Source organism: Schistocerca gregaria, chromosome 3 (assembly GCF_023897955.1).
Source record: "Schistocerca gregaria isolate iqSchGreg1 chromosome 3, iqSchGreg1.2, whole genome shotgun sequence".
In the NCBI taxonomy this organism is placed as follows: Eukaryota; Metazoa; Arthropoda; class Insecta; order Orthoptera; family Acrididae; genus Schistocerca; species Schistocerca gregaria.
Window position 1 is genome coordinate 696,677,792 of NC_064922.1, and position 17,533 is coordinate 696,695,324.

General features: G+C 43.4%; 1 protein-coding gene across 2 annotated transcripts in view; it reads left to right on the forward strand.

The window, feature by feature from the left end:
• Positions 1-3,130: 3,130 nt before the first annotated feature.
• The window catches only part of LOC126354701 (venom carboxylesterase-6-like), a 201,424-nt gene continuing 187,021 nt past the window's right edge, over positions 3,131-17,533 (forward strand). The window contains exon 1 of one of the 2 annotated variants that reach the window (XM_050004520.1): positions 3,131-3,393. In XM_050004520.1, coding sequence (XP_049860477.1) covers positions 3,178-3,393 — 216 coding nt within the window. In that variant the 5' untranslated portion in view covers positions 3,131-3,177. The remainder of the gene's footprint in view (positions 3,394-17,533) is intronic. The other variant, XM_050004519.1, reaches the window with a different exon arrangement.

A 17,533-nucleotide genomic window follows, 5' to 3' on the forward strand; every position in this document is an offset into this window, starting at 1 on the left:
AGGTCAAATGTAAGGATACAGAAGCACATACAACTAAAGAAAAGATAGATATAGCTTACAGGAAAATTAGATACGCATTTGCAGGAAAGGGAAGCAGCTGTATGAATATCAAGAGCTGAGATGGAAAATCGATACTAAGCGAAGAAGGGAAAGTTCAAAGGTGGAAGGAGAAAATAGAGAGGCTAGACAAGGGAAATGAATGTGAAAGAAACTTCACAGAAATTAAAGAGGACGTTTATGAATGTGATATGGGAGATCTGATACCGCAAGAAGAGTTTTACAGAGCACGGAAAGACCTTACTCGGCTGCAAAGTAGTTGGAACTTCAGTTCAATGGAACAGACAATGTTTTGTAAGAAGATATGAGATTAACATTAAAAAGTAAACCAATGGCAACGGAATGCAGTCGAATTACATCAGGCGATGCTGAGGGAATTCGATTAGGAAATGAGGCACAAAATTTAGTTGGCGAGTTTTGCTGTGGGCAGTAAAATAATAATAACTCATGATGGCTGAAGTGGAGATGAAATAAAAAGTACAATGGCAATGACAATAAAAGGGTTCCTGAAGAAGAGAAATTTGTTAACATCAAATTCACTGTATATTTCAGTGTGATGAAGTCTTTTGTAAAGTTATTTGTTTGGAGTGTTGCTTTTTATGGAAGTGAGACGTGGATAATAAGCAGTTCAAACAAGAAAAGGGTAGAAGCTTTCGACAGTGTTGATTGGAATGTACTCTTTGAAAATCCGAAGATAGCAGAGGTAAAACAAAGGAAAAAAGCTACAGAGCGCATCTGAAGATGTGCCATAAGAGAAATCGAACTGCTTCTTTTAGGAACATTATTTGTAAGAACAGGATCCGCAAGGTGATCTATGATGTCACTATCCAATTTTGACACGGCCAGAAAGTGCTCACCTGCAAAAAGTTGCTCTGAACATGTGGGAATACATTGAGATATTGTGTCAATTATTTTGCTGTAGAACGCATTGTCACTGGCATATATTATGTTGTCTACATCAGTGACAAGTCTGTTCATTATAAAGTCTTTACGATCTTCAAATCGATATTTATCTCACAATTGACCAGTTCTCTTGTGTGTTACTGCTGCCAATTCTTATAGTGATATTCATTGGTCGCAATGGAGACCGCTTTCATATGATGTAAACATGGAAGTGACAGATTGGCCTTGAACCTAATACTTTCTGCTTTCTTCTCTGTCCCGAATTTAGTTCTGTGATATCGATGAACGGCACCCCTCGCCTGGTTAGATACTTCCGTGTTTACATTACATGACAGCTGCGCCCAATGGAATAGATAAATAATACCGTTTAAGACTTGACAACAGTGACATACACGATAATCTGTGTACTGTGCCATGAATATCGGTTTGAACATCTCAAATGATTCAGACAATTAACACGCATATTGTCGATATAATAATAGTGATGATAGCTTATACAGACAAATATTAGTTTTTGTATTAGACATTTGAAATGCAGGTCATAGTGCTCTCTGTGAAACTGAAAACTTTTCATGTTGTTAACAGAGTAATTTGCACAACATCTAGCCGGCCGGTACGGCCGAGCGGTTCTAGGCGCTTCACTCTGGAACCGCGCGACCGCTACGGTCGCAGGTAAGAATCCTGCCTCGGGCATGGATGTGTGTGACGTGCTTAGGTTAGTTAGGTTTAAGTAGTTCTAAGTTCTAGGGGACTGATGACCTCAGATGTTGAATCCCATAGGACTCAGAGCCATTTGAACCATTTTTTACACAACATCTAGAAGGGTTTTGACAACGTCCATCGCAAGCGACTTCTAATCAAATCGCGTGCCCACACGGTATCGTCTCAGTTGTGCGACTCGATTCACGATTTCCTGTTAGAAATGTCAGAGTTCGTAGTGAAATGGAAGTAATATCTGGAGTTTGCAATGAAAGTGTTACAGGCTCTTGGTGTTCCTAATCTACACAAACGATCTAAGAGACAACCTGAGCACCCTCTGTAGACTGTTTGCATGTAATATTATCGTTTACCATCTTATAAAATCGTCAGATGATCAAAACCGATTGCAAAATGGTACATACAAGAGATATGTATGGCGCGCAAAGTGGAAATTGATTATAGATAATGAAGAGTATGAAGTAATCCATACCAGTAGTAGAAGAAATCCGCAAATTTTTGGTAATACGAATCATCACAAAAATCCAGAGGCGGTTAATCATAGTATTACAATTACGAAAAATTTAAACTGGATCGATCACACAGAAAATGTGACTGGGGAAGCGAACCAAAAACTGTGACTTATTGGCAGGACACTTAGAAAATGCAAAGGTCTACTAAGGAGGCCAACTCTCTCTGCAGTGTCCATCCTCTTCCGGAGTATTGCTGTGGAGTAAGACATCCGTATGAGGTAGGATGGACAGAGGAATCGAAAGTTCAGAGAAAGGCAGCTAGTCTTACGTTATCGCGAAATACGAGAGAGTGTGCCACAGCTATGATACGGAAATTGGGGTGCAAATCATGAAAATAATGGTATTTTTCGTTGTTGCCGATCTCCTTACGAAATTTTGATCATCTTTCTCTTGCGGTTGCGAAAATAGTTTGTTGGCTACCATCTGCATAGGGACAAATGATTATCATAATAAAATGACGGAAACGAGAGCGCGCACAGAAAGATGTAAGTGTTCGTTTTTGCCATGCGATGGGTAGAGAAATAGCTTGAAGGTGATTCCATAAGCCCTCTGCCAGACAACAGACTGTGAAATGTAGATTAATCATGTGAACAGAGCCGAAGAGAATTAGCAAACAAATTACCCATTATACCAGTTTTTTAAATTTCAACTTTCGCATGAACAAACACAAATTTGTTAAGTATATTTTAACAGTTTGGATGCGAATGAGCTTAGCATCGTCATAACCATTCATCACCACACTGGTTCTGATCCCCGTTGCAGGCTTGGTGTCCGTGTTACGAGAAGCGGTGGCAACCCACTTCAGGTGCGCAGCCACGTGTAGAATCCTTTACGTTGCGTAACGCGAGCCAGTCGCAGTTTGCATCTGTGGTGATGCGCGAGTCGAGTGCGCGATAGCGTGCAGAATTATGCCGATGACCGTGACTTCGCGATATGGCGCCCGTCAATATGAGGAGCGCGCCGCTGCGGCCGCCGGCTCACAGCAGCCATGGCCGGAGTGTGGAGCGCGCCCTCTGCAGCGCCGCTGCAGCTCCTTCTGGTGTTGGCGGTGGTGGTGGTGGCGCCCCTGGCAGCCGGCGAGGTGGTGCGCACCAGGCAGGGCGCCCTGAGGGGCGCCAGCCGCGTGTCCAGCGAGGGCCGGCCCTTCCACGCCTTCTACCGCATACCCTACGCCAAGCCGCCCGTCGGGCCGCTGCGCTTCAGGGTGAGTCGGGGCAGACAGAACCTACTCTTCGGATCCTACGTCCACGTTCTGTGATCTCCGAGAGTGCAGCATAAAGTACTCTCCGCCACACACCTTGAGGTCAATTTCCTCCTATAGACATAGATGTAGAAGTCTATCGTACTACGTGTTGTGGGAGGTTGGTAGTTCTTTTCCTTGAACTTCTCTTTCTCCTGTCACGACTTAGACCATAGGCGTGTTCCATCTTCTAAGTACGAGGAGGGTGCTGAAAATCAGTGTCTCCGAATGTCTTATGTGAAAATTCTTAAGGTTGTATAAGTAGAACAAACAGTGTTTACATTCTACTCGTACATCGTTATGCTTCAAGTCTACTTATTTGCAGCCCTCTGCTGCTAGAGTGCTCCGAATTCTTTAATGTAATCATGTCTGCGCCTGAGAAATAGTGTGCTGTAATCAATTTTCGATTTCTAAGAGTTTGTCCAGGCATGGAGCACCTTCTCCTTCAGCAAGACAGTTCCAGACCACACATCGTCAACATCCGACGCTTTGGTTTCACTGTCGTCGATCCTCTTCCCTACAGTCCTAACTTCGCTCCATCCTATTATCATACATTTACAAAACTTAAAGATCACCTTAGAGGTCTTCATTTTGATAGTGACGAAGCGGTACAAGCAGAGATGACGTGATGGTTCAGTTAACAGTGTCAAACATTCAACAGTTACGATATCAACAAATTGGTTTCTCCTGTGTTCGTCGACAGGGTGACTATGTTCAGAAATAAGTACCGGGTGATCAAAATGTCAGTATAAATTTGAAAACTTAATAAACCACGGAATAATTTACCGAGAGAGGTAAAAATTGGCACACATGCTTCGAATGACACGGGATTTTATTAGAACAAAAAGAAAAAAACAAACACCCAATATTGTTAGACGCGTGAAAGATCTCTTGCACGTGTCGTTTTGTGATGATCGTGTGCTCAGCCGCCACTTTCGTCATGCTTGGCCTCCCAGGTCCCCAGACCTCAGTCCGCGTGATTATTGGCTTTGGGGTTACCTGAAGTCGCAAGTGTATCGTGAACGACCGACATCTCTAGGGATGCTGAAAGAAAACATACGACGCCAATGCCTCACCATAACTCCGGACATGTTTTGCAGTGCTGTTCACAACATTATTCCTCTACTACAGCAATTGGTGAGGAATGATGGTAGATATATTGAGCATATCTTGTAAAGAACATAAGCTTTGCTTTGCCTTACTTTGTTATGCTAATTATTGCTATTCTGATCAGATGAAGGGCCATCTGTCGAACATTTTCTGAACTTTTGTATTTTTTTGTTTTTTTGTTCTAATAAAACCCCATGTCATTTCAAGCATGTGCGTCAATTTGTACCTCTCTATCTACATTATTCCGTGATTTATTCAGTTTTCAAATTTATACTCACTTTTTGATCACTCGGTATATAGACACGAAGAATAAAGATGTAAATGGTTGATAAGGTTTGTTTTATTTAAAAGGCTCTAATAGTTTCAACATAAAAAATTCGGAGGATCCACTTTCCAGCACACGCACATATCTCTTTGTTAGCTGTCCCACGAAACTTACACACGAAGTATTAAAATTTAAGACATTTTTGTGGTCTCGAATCTGCCATTCTTTGCAGCTGGCCTAATGAACTTTGTCTTTTAGACTTCGTATCATTTATAGCATACATCCCAGGCTCTACTCTTATGCCTTTATTTGTTGAGTCGCTTTGATATTGTAGAGCCCTTCACTCCTCTTACAAAGTTCATTTCCATCTCTTGCAGTCTATGGTCTCGCATTTTACTCGTTTGTCAAATATTAATTCCAAATAGCAAAGCCAGGGCGGTCATTACCTCATAAAACTGGGTTTTTGTGTCTTCCTCAACTTTATGTGTATTGTTCTATTGATCGTTCTGCATATCATTTGATATTTATGCAGTTTGTTGTAAGCCTCAAGTTCATTATGATAGCTTAAAATACTTCACACTTAATTTGAGTGACTAACTTGTTTTAATGTTTCGTTTCCTTTTATGACCTTAATCCACAGTGGTTTTCTCCATTTGTCAGATTTCATTTTTGTTTCTCTGAATGGATATTTTCATATAATATTCTTTAGAAATTCTATTGAGAGTGTTGATGGATCTTTTTAGTGAAATTTCGCTATCCTATACGACTGGAAGGTCATCTGCAAAAGAATTGTTTAAAACATGCCAAACGATAATCTCAAGCCTAATCCAATTTCTTGTTTCTATGGATGAACCATGTTATCGATGTACATTTGTAAGCGTGGAGCCTTTGATTTATAGGTATGTCTTCTGATGTAGTTTGATTATTTTGATTCTTTTAATCTGTTGAGGTTATTTTTTCTTGTCTAATATGTTCCGTAAGATTTTCCCGAAGGCTTTCTGTAAGACTGCCAATGCAACCTGTTTCGCTATTGAGCTCGCTTTGTTTATATAGTAGTTGTTTAAATGTAAAAATGTTATCAGTACGGGTCTCGCCTTTCTGAAATCATTTCGTTCTTCGATAACATATTTTCAGCCATAATTTGTACCAGTTATTTTTTTTATCTTGGCATATATCTTACACCCTGCATTCACTAATGCTCTATAATGGCAGTTATTGCATTCGCTTCCCTTTTATAAAGACAGACATCTACAATATCTCATTGTTTTTGAATTTGGCATTTTTTTTTTTACTTCATGAATAAGTCGAAGCTTCAAAATAACTCCGAGTTTATTTCGTCGAGCCCTGATTGCTTGCTTTATTCATGGGCTCATTTGGTTCTTGGATCTTTACGAGTTTGCCGTCATATGTTTTACCCGTTCCAGAGAGCTCCTCCTCCCATGCTTGCCGTTTATATGGTACGATCCTTTTACCGTCTGTCATTATTTTAGGTTCCTTTCTCTTTTTCAGTTTTACTTAAATGCTTTATCATTTTGTAAGCTATAGACCATCTTTTGCTTACAGAATTACTCCACTATTCTTCATCTTTTTCCTGACAAAAGGTTCTCATCTGTTTAGATTCTTGTTTCGGAGACAGTGTTTTCACTCGCTTCTTTTCCTCAGCTGCTTTTGCCGGATATTGCTTCATTAATATAAGACAATACATCTAGTTTCACCAGCTGCGACATAGACGAGTGACACTGGACTCGCATTCGGGAGGACGACGGTTCAATCCCACGTCCGGCCATCCTGATTTAGGTTTTCCATGATTTCCCTAAATCGCTCCAGGGAAATGCCGGGATGGTTCCTTTCAAAGGGCACGGCCGACTTCCTTCCCTCCCTTCCCTAATCCGATGAGACCGATGACCTCGCTGTCTGGTCTCCTTCCCCAAACAACCAACCAACCAACATAGACGAGTATACGAATAGTGATCCAATACTGTCAAATGTTTTTTATTCCAGTCTTTGATCACAACATTCATACTTTTGTTGATGACCGGTTTCAGTCCGTAATGACCATTCTCAGATCTTTTCTACACCATGTCCTAAAGTGATAAGCCATAATGGCATCGTCTAAACATATAAATATAATCAGCACAGCATCGTCACATAGATCTAAAATAAGGTGTAAAACAGGCCACATCGTCCACACAGTCATTCTTGAAACTGGCTACTCAGCCACTTGCAATAATGACTGTGTTGACGATGTGGCCTGTTTTACACCTTATTTTAGATCTATGTGACGATTCTGTGCTGATTATATTTATATGTTTAGACGATGCCATTATGGCCTTTTCACTTTAGGAAATGGTGTAGAAAAGATCTGAGAATGGTCATTACGGACTGAAACCGATCATCCTCAAAAGAATTGATATTGTGATAAAAGACTGGAATAAAAAACATTTGATAATACATATAAATTAGAATTAGTGCTGCCGATTGTTCAAATTTTCTCGGAATGTCCCAAATTTAAGCGGTGTTACGAACTGGCCGGCGTAACGCTTATGTAGCACGCCGAATGTCTCGACTTCACGGCGCTGCTAACAATTCTAAATGTAATGAGTATTTACTTCTTCAAAAATGCAGAATTACACGGGAGTTCCGATACGGGTTCTCTACGCGTCGGTAGTGGTACATAAAAATAATGTGGTGTGTCACATGGTTAAAGACGATTAACAAAGGGGACGTTTCGGTGCAAGACCCAAGTGTACATATGGAAAGTACTCTGCCGCGTGGCTTGCATTCTGGTATTGTTATCGTCACAGCACGGTCTCCCCTACTGTACCCCAGCGACTTCTCTTGACGCGCTCATTACTACTTTATTTCCGTTCCATGATTGATCGTCCCTCGCAGCCTCCCACTTGATCGTTTCGTGCTTATGTCTGTACTGTGGAAAGAACGCGGGTGGCAGGTGGCTTTTAGATGTGAATACTACACTCGTCGACGTTCTACGTCCATTCAATCCATAGATTTATGACTGGTAACTAATATTTGGAAGATCGCAGTACAATAAGCAATCCACGTTTCTTCACCAGTCGTAATGTGACTGAAGAACTAATCAACATAGTTAGCTTAAAGTTCTAAAAAGGACAAAGAATTTGGCAATAGCCTTGTCCGATGTGCTCCCATGAACATAATTGGGACCCATCAGGAACACATTTTTTGTACTGAAGATTGTCAGTAGCAATCGCATATGTTAATGATCTTGAAACTTGAGGAAAATAATTGTTCTAACGACACTTCTCCTAAACTTTTGTGTCATCTTTTCACCGATGGCAGAAGACAGTGCAGACAGATCCTCATCCTGAACTTTTTTCCTGCCTTCCTCGAACAGTCTCCACCACTATCGGTTCTTTCCGTTCATTCATCGCACCTTCCCCGTACACTGGAACAATTCGTCGATACATTTCAGGAGATGGATCTTCTTAATGTTTGAAAACGGAAAGACGGAACACATCTAAAACTCGGTGAGATTACTAACTTACATGACGCCGGACAGTGCAGCACAACTGAATGACCTACAGAGTAGTGGGAGACCAGCCAAGAATAGCTGTCCTTGAATAGGCGTTTCCTGGCACTACGCGTGAACACTATCTGCAATCTGCTCTTACGTAAGAAAATGGGCAAGAGCCAATCCGTACTAATAACGCCCTGATAGTTCCGCAAAAACTTTATTACGTATGTAGATAGTTTATCCATTCCAAGAATCTAGAATGTCGACGATGTTCGCCATTGCCTATACTGGCCAAATGTCGCTACCGGTAATTCCAAGACTTTCGACAATGCTTTAACCTCTGTTTTCAATTTTTCTTTTGTAATTTCCCATTTGGTATTGCAACTCCTGAGTAAGGGGTCTTAACAGACGGACAGGCAATCGCATAACTAATTAGAAACAAACAAAATAGTTTTCCTGTAATATACTTACAAATTAAGAACTTTGGGGCTTTCCCCCTCCCCCCCCCCCTTACTTCTACTGTGAAACCTTACTGCTTGCCAAATTTCTTGCTTCTAGGTGAACGAGAAGAAGCCTACATGTTTTCATGAATCGGTATCACAATATGTGACGTAAATAGCCGTATATTTCTGACTGCACTGATTTTCAAGGGTAAATATTTTATACCGTCAAAGGACCGTAGTCCTTAGTATGTGACATAAATTTCAGCTTGATATATCTACCGGTTTTGAGAAAAAGGGGTTTCAGCAGTTGGACAGACAGACAAATAAACGGACCACATAGTGGTCCCTTTTTACCGCTTGACGTACGCAACAATAAATACGAGCCTCGAATTACAGCCACCTTCTTATGTACATGGTGCCGCAAAATATATATTACGAAGTTTAAGTCTACTACAGCATGACATGGGATGTTAGATTCTTACTATCGTATTCGTATTATAGTAGAGAACATGAAATTTAATACAGAAAGGTTATCAGAATTATTTCCTTCTGCAGCAATGATTATGTAGACCCCTGAACTGAATTCCGCGAAGACATTATTTGAGACTGGATGAATCTCTTTGGAAATTAAGGTACCAGCAGTGTTGCAGGTGCATCTTCCTTCAGATAGCCCCAGTAGAATTAATGATACGAAGTGAGACCGGGACTATAAAGGAGCCGTCCCACACCATGTAAATTGAATGCTAAGGTGTCCAGGACAATCATCTCATCTTCGAACGTCTCCTGGCAGAAATCGAAGTTCGTCGCTGTACGGCGTAGAGGGGCTCCATGTTGCAATAACTAGTAGTTTCCGAGCATTCAGACGCGTCGTGCAGCCGTTGCAAATTCATGTTCCAGTACCTGTACGGGTCATTCAATAAGAATGGGCTCAATACTGCACTGTGCCCTCACTGCGCACCTAACGGTGACTTTTCGTTGATAAAGTGGCTCAGCTGCTTGAGCTTGTGGATTCTCTATAGACCAATGGTGCACGTTCTTTTTGTTGACGTACCCATGAAGATGGAATCGTTCCTCGTCACTAAACCAGATCTGATTTGTATCGACTGCTCCATTTTCAAAGAATATGAATCATCTCATTTCTAAAAGGAATATGGCCACTTCACGTCCCTGCCCTTCAACGGTTGACACCGATGAATTTTGTTAGGGAAGTGGTTAAGATTCTCTTTCACTATCCTCTAGAGAAACAGTCGTGACATCCTGAGTTGCTGTGCTGCATGTCTTGATAACGTAGTGGACTCCTCACTGAAAAGGGTTCTCACTGTTTCCACATCCTTCAAGGTTACTACTGAGGTTGGTCGTCCTGAGTGGCCCTTCCTGGAAACCCGTAGGCATCTGGTCTTATCAAAGCAATTCATCAACTTGTTAAAAAACAGAGAAAATATTACACAAAAACTGTATCAGAGGATACTTAAATTTTCTCATCACAATTTCACTTTAGTTCTGTCCCGTAGCCTCACCGAGGATTGGTCATTGCGGATGGTGCTCTGGTGTTCTTGGACCAATGCGCGTCTCACCAAGACGATAAGTTCAGAATTAGCGTTACATGTCGCTACGGTCAGCAAGCGCTGTTCCTGTGTTAGTGCTTCCATTCTGAAATTTGAATCGAGATATCGGTGAGCGAGATATAGCATTTTCAGAGTTACATTACAAGGAGAATCATTTACGACACATAATGAAACCACTGTAGACAAATACACTCCTGGAAATTGAAATAAGAACACAGTGAATTCATTGTCCCAGGAAGGGGAAACTTTATTGACACATTCCTGGGGTCAGATACATCACATGATCACACTGACAGAACCACAGACACATAGACACTGGCAACAGAGCATGCACAATGTCGGCACTACTACAGTGTATATCCACCTTTCGCAGCAATGCAGGCTGCTATTCTCCCATGGAGACGATCGTAGAGATGCTGGATGTAGTCCTGTGGAACGGCTTGCCATGCCATTTCCACCTGGCGCCTCAGTTGGACCAGCGTCCGTGCTGGACGTGCAGACCGCGTGAGACGACGCTTCATCCAGTCCCAAACATGCTCAATGGGGGACAGATCCGGAGATCTTGCTGGCCAGGCTAGTTGACTTACACCTTCTAGAGCACGTTGGGTGGCACGGGATACATGTGGACGTGCATTGTCCTGTTGGAACAGCACGTTCCCTTGCCGGTCTTGGAATGGCAGAACGATGGGTTCGATGACGGTTTGGATGTACCGTGCACTATTCAGTGTCCCCTCGACGATCACCAGAGGTGTACGGCCAGTGTAGGAGATCGCTCCCCACACCATGATGCCGGGTGTTGGCCCTGTGTGCCTCGGTCGTATGAAGTCCTGATTGTGGCGCTCACCTGCACGGCGCCAAACACGCATACGACCATCATTGGCACCAAGGCAGAAGCGACTCTCATCGCTGAAGACGACACGTCTCCATTCGTCCCTCCATTCACACCTGTCGCGACACCACTGGAGGCGGGCTGCACGATGTTGGGGCGTGATCGGAAGACGGCCTAACGGTGTGCGGGACCGTAGCCCAGCTTCATGGAGACGGCTGCGAATGGTCCTCGCCGATACCCCAGGAGCAACAGTGTCCCTAATTTGCTGGGAAGTGGCGGTGCGGTCCCCTACGGCACTGCGTAGGATCCTACGGTCTTGGCGTGCATCCGTGCGTCGCTGCGGTCCGGTCCCAGGTTGACGGGCACGTGCACCTTCCGCCAACCACTGGCGACAACATCGATGTGCTGTGGAGATCTCACGCCCCACGTGTTGAGCAATTCGGCGGTACGTCCTACCCGGCCTCCCGCATGCCCACTATACGCCCTCGCTCCAAGTCCGTCAACTGCACATACGGTTCACGTCCACGCTGTCGCGGCATGCTACCAGTGTTAAAGACTGCGATGGAGCTCCGTATGCAACGGCAAACTGGCTGACACTGATGGCGACGGTGCACAAATGCTGCGAAGCTAGCGCCATTCGACGGCGAACAGCGCGGTTCCTGGTGTGTCCGCTGTGCCGTGCGTGTGATCATTGCTTGTACAGCCCTTTCGCAGTGTTCGGAGCAAGTATGGTGGGTCTGACACACCGGTGTCAATGTGTTCTTTTTTTCCATTTCCAGGAGTGTATATTCTGCCGGCCGGTGTGGCCGAGCGGTTCTAGGCTCTTCAGTCTGGAACTGCGTGACCGCTACGGTCGCAGGTTCGAATCCTGCCTCGGGCATGGATGTGTGTGATGTCCTTAGGTTAGTTAGGTTTAAGTAGTTCTATGTTATAGGGGCTGATGACCTCAGTCCCATAGTGCTCAGAGCCATTTGAACCATTTTTAAAATATATTCTGATACTTACTTTCGCCACCCTGTAAATAACGTAACAACAATGATTTCAATAATATACATCTCATTTTACAAGACTACATCTCCTACATGAAGGCAAATTGAAAATATGAATGAATTATGACCTACACATTTGAACTAAAAGTTTAGTCTTGGGTCCGTTGTAAGTTGACCCACGTGGTCGCCAGTGGGGGTCTCGTTTGTGGAGAAATCTCGGTCGCTCGCCCTCTAGTTCTTGAACCCAGCTGAGGTGGCGGCACCACAGAAGCAGGCGACGTTCTGCGTGCTCCGTTTGATTTGATGAAATTCAGATACTACTGTGAAGTCGTGGACAGCCATTTTTGGTACTCTGATGGTTTGTTTTACACTCCGTCTATGTTTTCCACTTCCAGAAAGGGAGCTAAAGTGCGACGTCGTACAGTGACAGCAGTCAATGCAGCAGCTCCAGCCACGCTCGCAAAATTACCATCTGAATCTTTGTCGTGTGCCAAGTGGAAGGCACACGAAGCGTTTGTCAAACGTGCAGCAAAATGTTTATTCTAAAAGTATTTGTGGAAAAGTATCCGAAGGTCGTACGTGCTTTAATGTAAAAGATATATCCTTGTAAAATCAGTTGGTTCTGTTGATAACAAAATCTTTGTAGTCCTAAGCGTAAGCAAAAATTCGTAACACATTTCTATCTTCATTCATGTAGAAGGAATACCGACAATCCTTCTTTCCACGAACAATACGAGACTGGAATAGGAGGGAGAACCGATAGAGGTACTCGAGGTACCCTCCGCCACACACCGCCAGGTGGCTTGCGGAGTATGGATGTGGATATAGATGCAGAATAGTCTTGTTAAATACGATGAAAAAAACTTCCCTAGCTGTCGGTTTCATCATGTGGAAATAGTGCGTCCTCTGGGAGCATTGAAGGCGGACTGACAAACCACGTTATTCTCCCAGCTATAAAAACAACTTCATGATTAATGGTCAGTAACGGTCTATCTACTAAATAATCATTCCAACAATTCTAGAGGAGGAAACGTAGACTCTCGCGATCACATACCTGTATTAAATTTGATTTTAGGTGCAACAAATCATATACCGCTCAACTCGTATCCGCCATCCACCCACATACTCGACCCAATCACATTAAATATGATCACCGCCTATGTTCGACGTCAACGTGCAATAACGACTCATTGACGGCAGGTGGCAGCATTAGCAGTGGAGTGCATATAGAGCATATCGTAGGGAAACAGGAGTCAATACAAACGTTATCGTAACGCAGAAATGGAGCGGTTTGTCTTACTTGCAAAAGGGTACGATCATTGTCTTTCTGGGCGAGGATATATGGAATTCGGAAACGACCTAGGGTGTAAACTGTTCGCGTGCCGCGTTGGTTGAAGTACTCAGTGCATGGCAAAGCGATACCATCAAAAACGGACGCAACAAATCATATACCGCTCAACTCGTATCCGCCATCCACCCACATACTCGACCCAATCACATTAAATATGATCACCGCCTATGTTCGACGTCAACGTGCAATAACGACTCATTGACGGCAGGTGGCAGCATTAGCAGTGGAGTGCATATAGAGCATATCGTAGGGAAACAGGAGTCAATACAAACGTTATCGTAACGCAGAAATGGAGCGGTTTGTCTTACTTGCAAAAGGGTACGATCATTGTCTTTCTGGGCGAGGATATATGGAATTCGGAAACGACCTAGGGTGTAAACTGTTCGCGTGCCGCGTTGGTTGAAGTACTCAGTGCATGGCAAAGCGATACCATCAAAAACGGACGCCGAGACAAACGTAGTGCACCACGTGCCATAGAGGCACAGGTGAACGACGCCCGCGGAGATGTGTACAGGTGAATAGGCGTGCAACTGTTGAGCAACTGACCGCCCAGATGAAACTAGGGGCTACCAACAGTTCCCCCTCAACTACCGTTCAGTGCTCGTTGTTGCGTATGTGCCTCTGCAACAGGACCCTTTTTCGTGCACACATACTGACTGCAGTTCATGGGTGTCTTTCTCAGATGACTGACGCCGCTGGCATGTCTGGCGTGTAACGTCAGAAGGCGTACACCCTGCAACAATTGTTTGAAAGGCAGGGCAATGTACTCGTGGCATTCCATGGGCGGACTCGTCATTCCGAAAGGCACAATGGATCAACACGAGTATGAATATACCCTTGCACCCATGTCCAACCCCGACATTCACTTTGTTTGTCCTCGGCGCGATGGCATTTTCCAGCAGGACAATGCAACGCATCACACAGCTCGCAGTGTACGAGCCTTAATTGAAGAGCACTAGGTTGAGTTTACCGTACTCCCCTGGCCACCAAACTCCCCTAATTAGACCCAATGCTCTGTGGGTCCATCTCTATCGGGCTGCTGGAACCCCATCCTAGAAGCCTAGCACAGCTGACCACGGCGTTGGAGTAGTAGCTTCACATCTATGTCGGTACCTTCCAGACCCTCGTTGACTCTCTTCCCGCTCGACTCACGCTGGAAAAATCGTTTATTCAGGCTTTTGACAGGTGGTTACATTAATGTGGCTGCAGAGTGTACACACCACATTCCGTTTTTACTCAACTACTGAACAGACCACTTCCACTGTTGTTGGACCCCAACATTGCATGAATGAACTTCAAACAAGGTGTACAGCTCATTATGTCACCTCTCATTAGACCGCAGTTCTTTCCAGAGGCACGTTCGCTAATTTAAGTGATGTTCTCCGGCATCATACTGTATCGAGAAGTCGGCCGGAGTACATAATTAATGCACACTAACGACTGAGAAAATTGCAACACTATTAGGGAACGTCTCAAATGAGTGCAAAACTCGAAGTATTATATGAGTAAAGCGACGCACTAACAAAATTCAAGAAGATTGCAAACAAATGAAGTACTGTATAACGGGGCCCAGCAGTACACTCTTTTCTTCTTAACCATAAAGAACATTAATACCCATATCAGACAGTAGAGAGTCGTGGAAACTTGTAACCCAAAGACAGTGTAATCCATCGACGTTAGAAGTCGTCACTTGGCAACTGAGTGAATTTGACGGATATGATTAGTCTCCAGAAAAGGTGCTCGTTCTACCGGGAAATTTTGCCTCGGACAAAGTATACCGCTACTTTAATTATACGTGTGATGAACCAGTAGATAAAGCGAGTCGTAGACAGCGACGAACAAGTAATGATCAAAAGAATATAAGGTCGCAGCTCGAGACGTGTGGCATCCTGTGAGGATGGGTGTAATGCATCGCACTACTTCACACACAGCCACACACACACACACACACACACACACACACACACACACACACACACACACAGTCTCACACACACACACACACACACACACACACACACACACACACACACACACACACACACACACACGAACGCGTATAAACACATAAATATAAGTCGTTTGATGGAGTAACACTAAATGTACAGATTCAACACTGTTCTATGAGTACTGTTTTATCAGAACGTTGGAGAGCAGTGTTTGTCCTCGGCTAATACGCTGTTTGTTTGTCTTCTCACACATCTGCGTGGTAACACTTACGTAATGCTCGATACTGGCTGACCTTCAGCCATGGCAGTGAATCTGAGAGACGTCAGGCTATATTTAGCACTACTCGCGCCACGTGGTTGCATTGCGTTCGTGTTAGTTTATGAGAAATGTAGCTAATTCTGGGGTGCAAACGGACTAGCATTGGAAGTCAGGTTAAACGAGATACCTCAAGGGTGTGCGAGAAAATCTTTGAATTTGATACCCTAAATATGTCCTATTGCCTCCTAGAGGGTGATCGATCTAGATAGTTTACTTAGGTAAGAGGCACTGAAAGATGAATGTATTATTTCGAATATTGTGAAATATTTGAAAAAGAACAAGAACGCATTTAAGTTCCAGAAATATCAAGGCAGCAAAAGATATAACAGATCTGATAACGCCGTCGTATCCGCTAAATTAAAAGAAGGCGAAATAAACTTTCCCTACACATGATATCAAATGTAACTGGTGGTCTATTATTCAGACGAAACATAACGTTCTGCTTATTGGACAGACAGCGGAAATGAATGGTTATGTGCCCTTTTTAAGGAATTTCGCGGTCATACTCGTTAAGATAACTATTTTGGTGACGGTTGTTGCTTAAAAGCGGAAGTTGTAAAAATTATCCCGTACATAAGAATGCTGAAGATAGAGAGAATCTAACTGAGGGTAAAAGAAAGTTCTGGCACAACTTGAGTGATAGAGTCAGTTGATAGGACACACCCTATGGTAATGGAAAGGAGCGTGGGGATGAAAACTGATGAGGCAAACTGAGGCTTAAGCATACAACAAGCAGCCTTAAATGCACACAGCTTGCGGTAGTTATACAGAGATGAAGAGGTTTGCACAGGATAGACTAGATTGGAGAAATGCACCAAATGAGAAAAACAAAAATAACAACAGCGTCAATAATTACTCGTTCCTTTTCTTTCTGAAAGAATCGAGTTAATAATCAGTATTCACTGAAGGTGTTTATACAGGGTGTTTAACAATCCTTGTTGCACATTTCCAGAGGTTGTACAAACAGTAAGTTTTGCATAGGACCTTGTCCAGAAACGTCGTTCAACGACGCTGCCGAGCGTCAGAGTTACAGGTGCCGGCGCCTGTAAATGATGTACGTACTGGGTGATTCCGTGATGATATTACAAACCTTCGAGGAAGATGGTTAAATGTGTCACTTTGAGGTAAGTTTCCCTGGTTCAGAAACAAACGAATGTGAAGTTACAAGTGAAAGACATTCCAATACCTCTCAGTGGAATAGACTTCCGGTACTATTGTTGCTAAGAATGTAGAGTATACAACATTCAGATGACCAAGAGAAGAAAAACTTTCTAGTAAACATGGGCTGTAAAATGCACACCAAAGGAGCTATGAGAACTGTTTCATCTTCGCTGGTGTGAAACACATCTCCTCTATTGAACAAGTTCTCCTAACTCTTGCGGTACGCATTTTAGAGCCCGTCTATACTGGACGTTTTCCCTTGTTTTGGTGCGTACTACCACCTCTGAAGTTGCCTACCCTACAGTCCTAGCAACAACAGTACAGGTGCATATATGCCATTGTCAGAAGTATGAGAACAGTTTTCGCTTATAACTTCCAACGCGTTCGTTTCCGGTGAAGCGACTGTTACCTCAAACTGGTAGATTTACCCTTCTCCACCCTCCTTGAAAGTTTGTAACATCATCACGGAAACACCCTACGGGTTCATACTTAATAGGCGCCGGCGCTTATGAATCTGACGCTCTGCAGCGCCTTTGAATGGTGTTTCCATACATGGCTCCCCATGTAAAACTTGCTCAATGAACTAACCTTTACATCATCTAAAGTGAAATATGAATTGTGAAACACGCT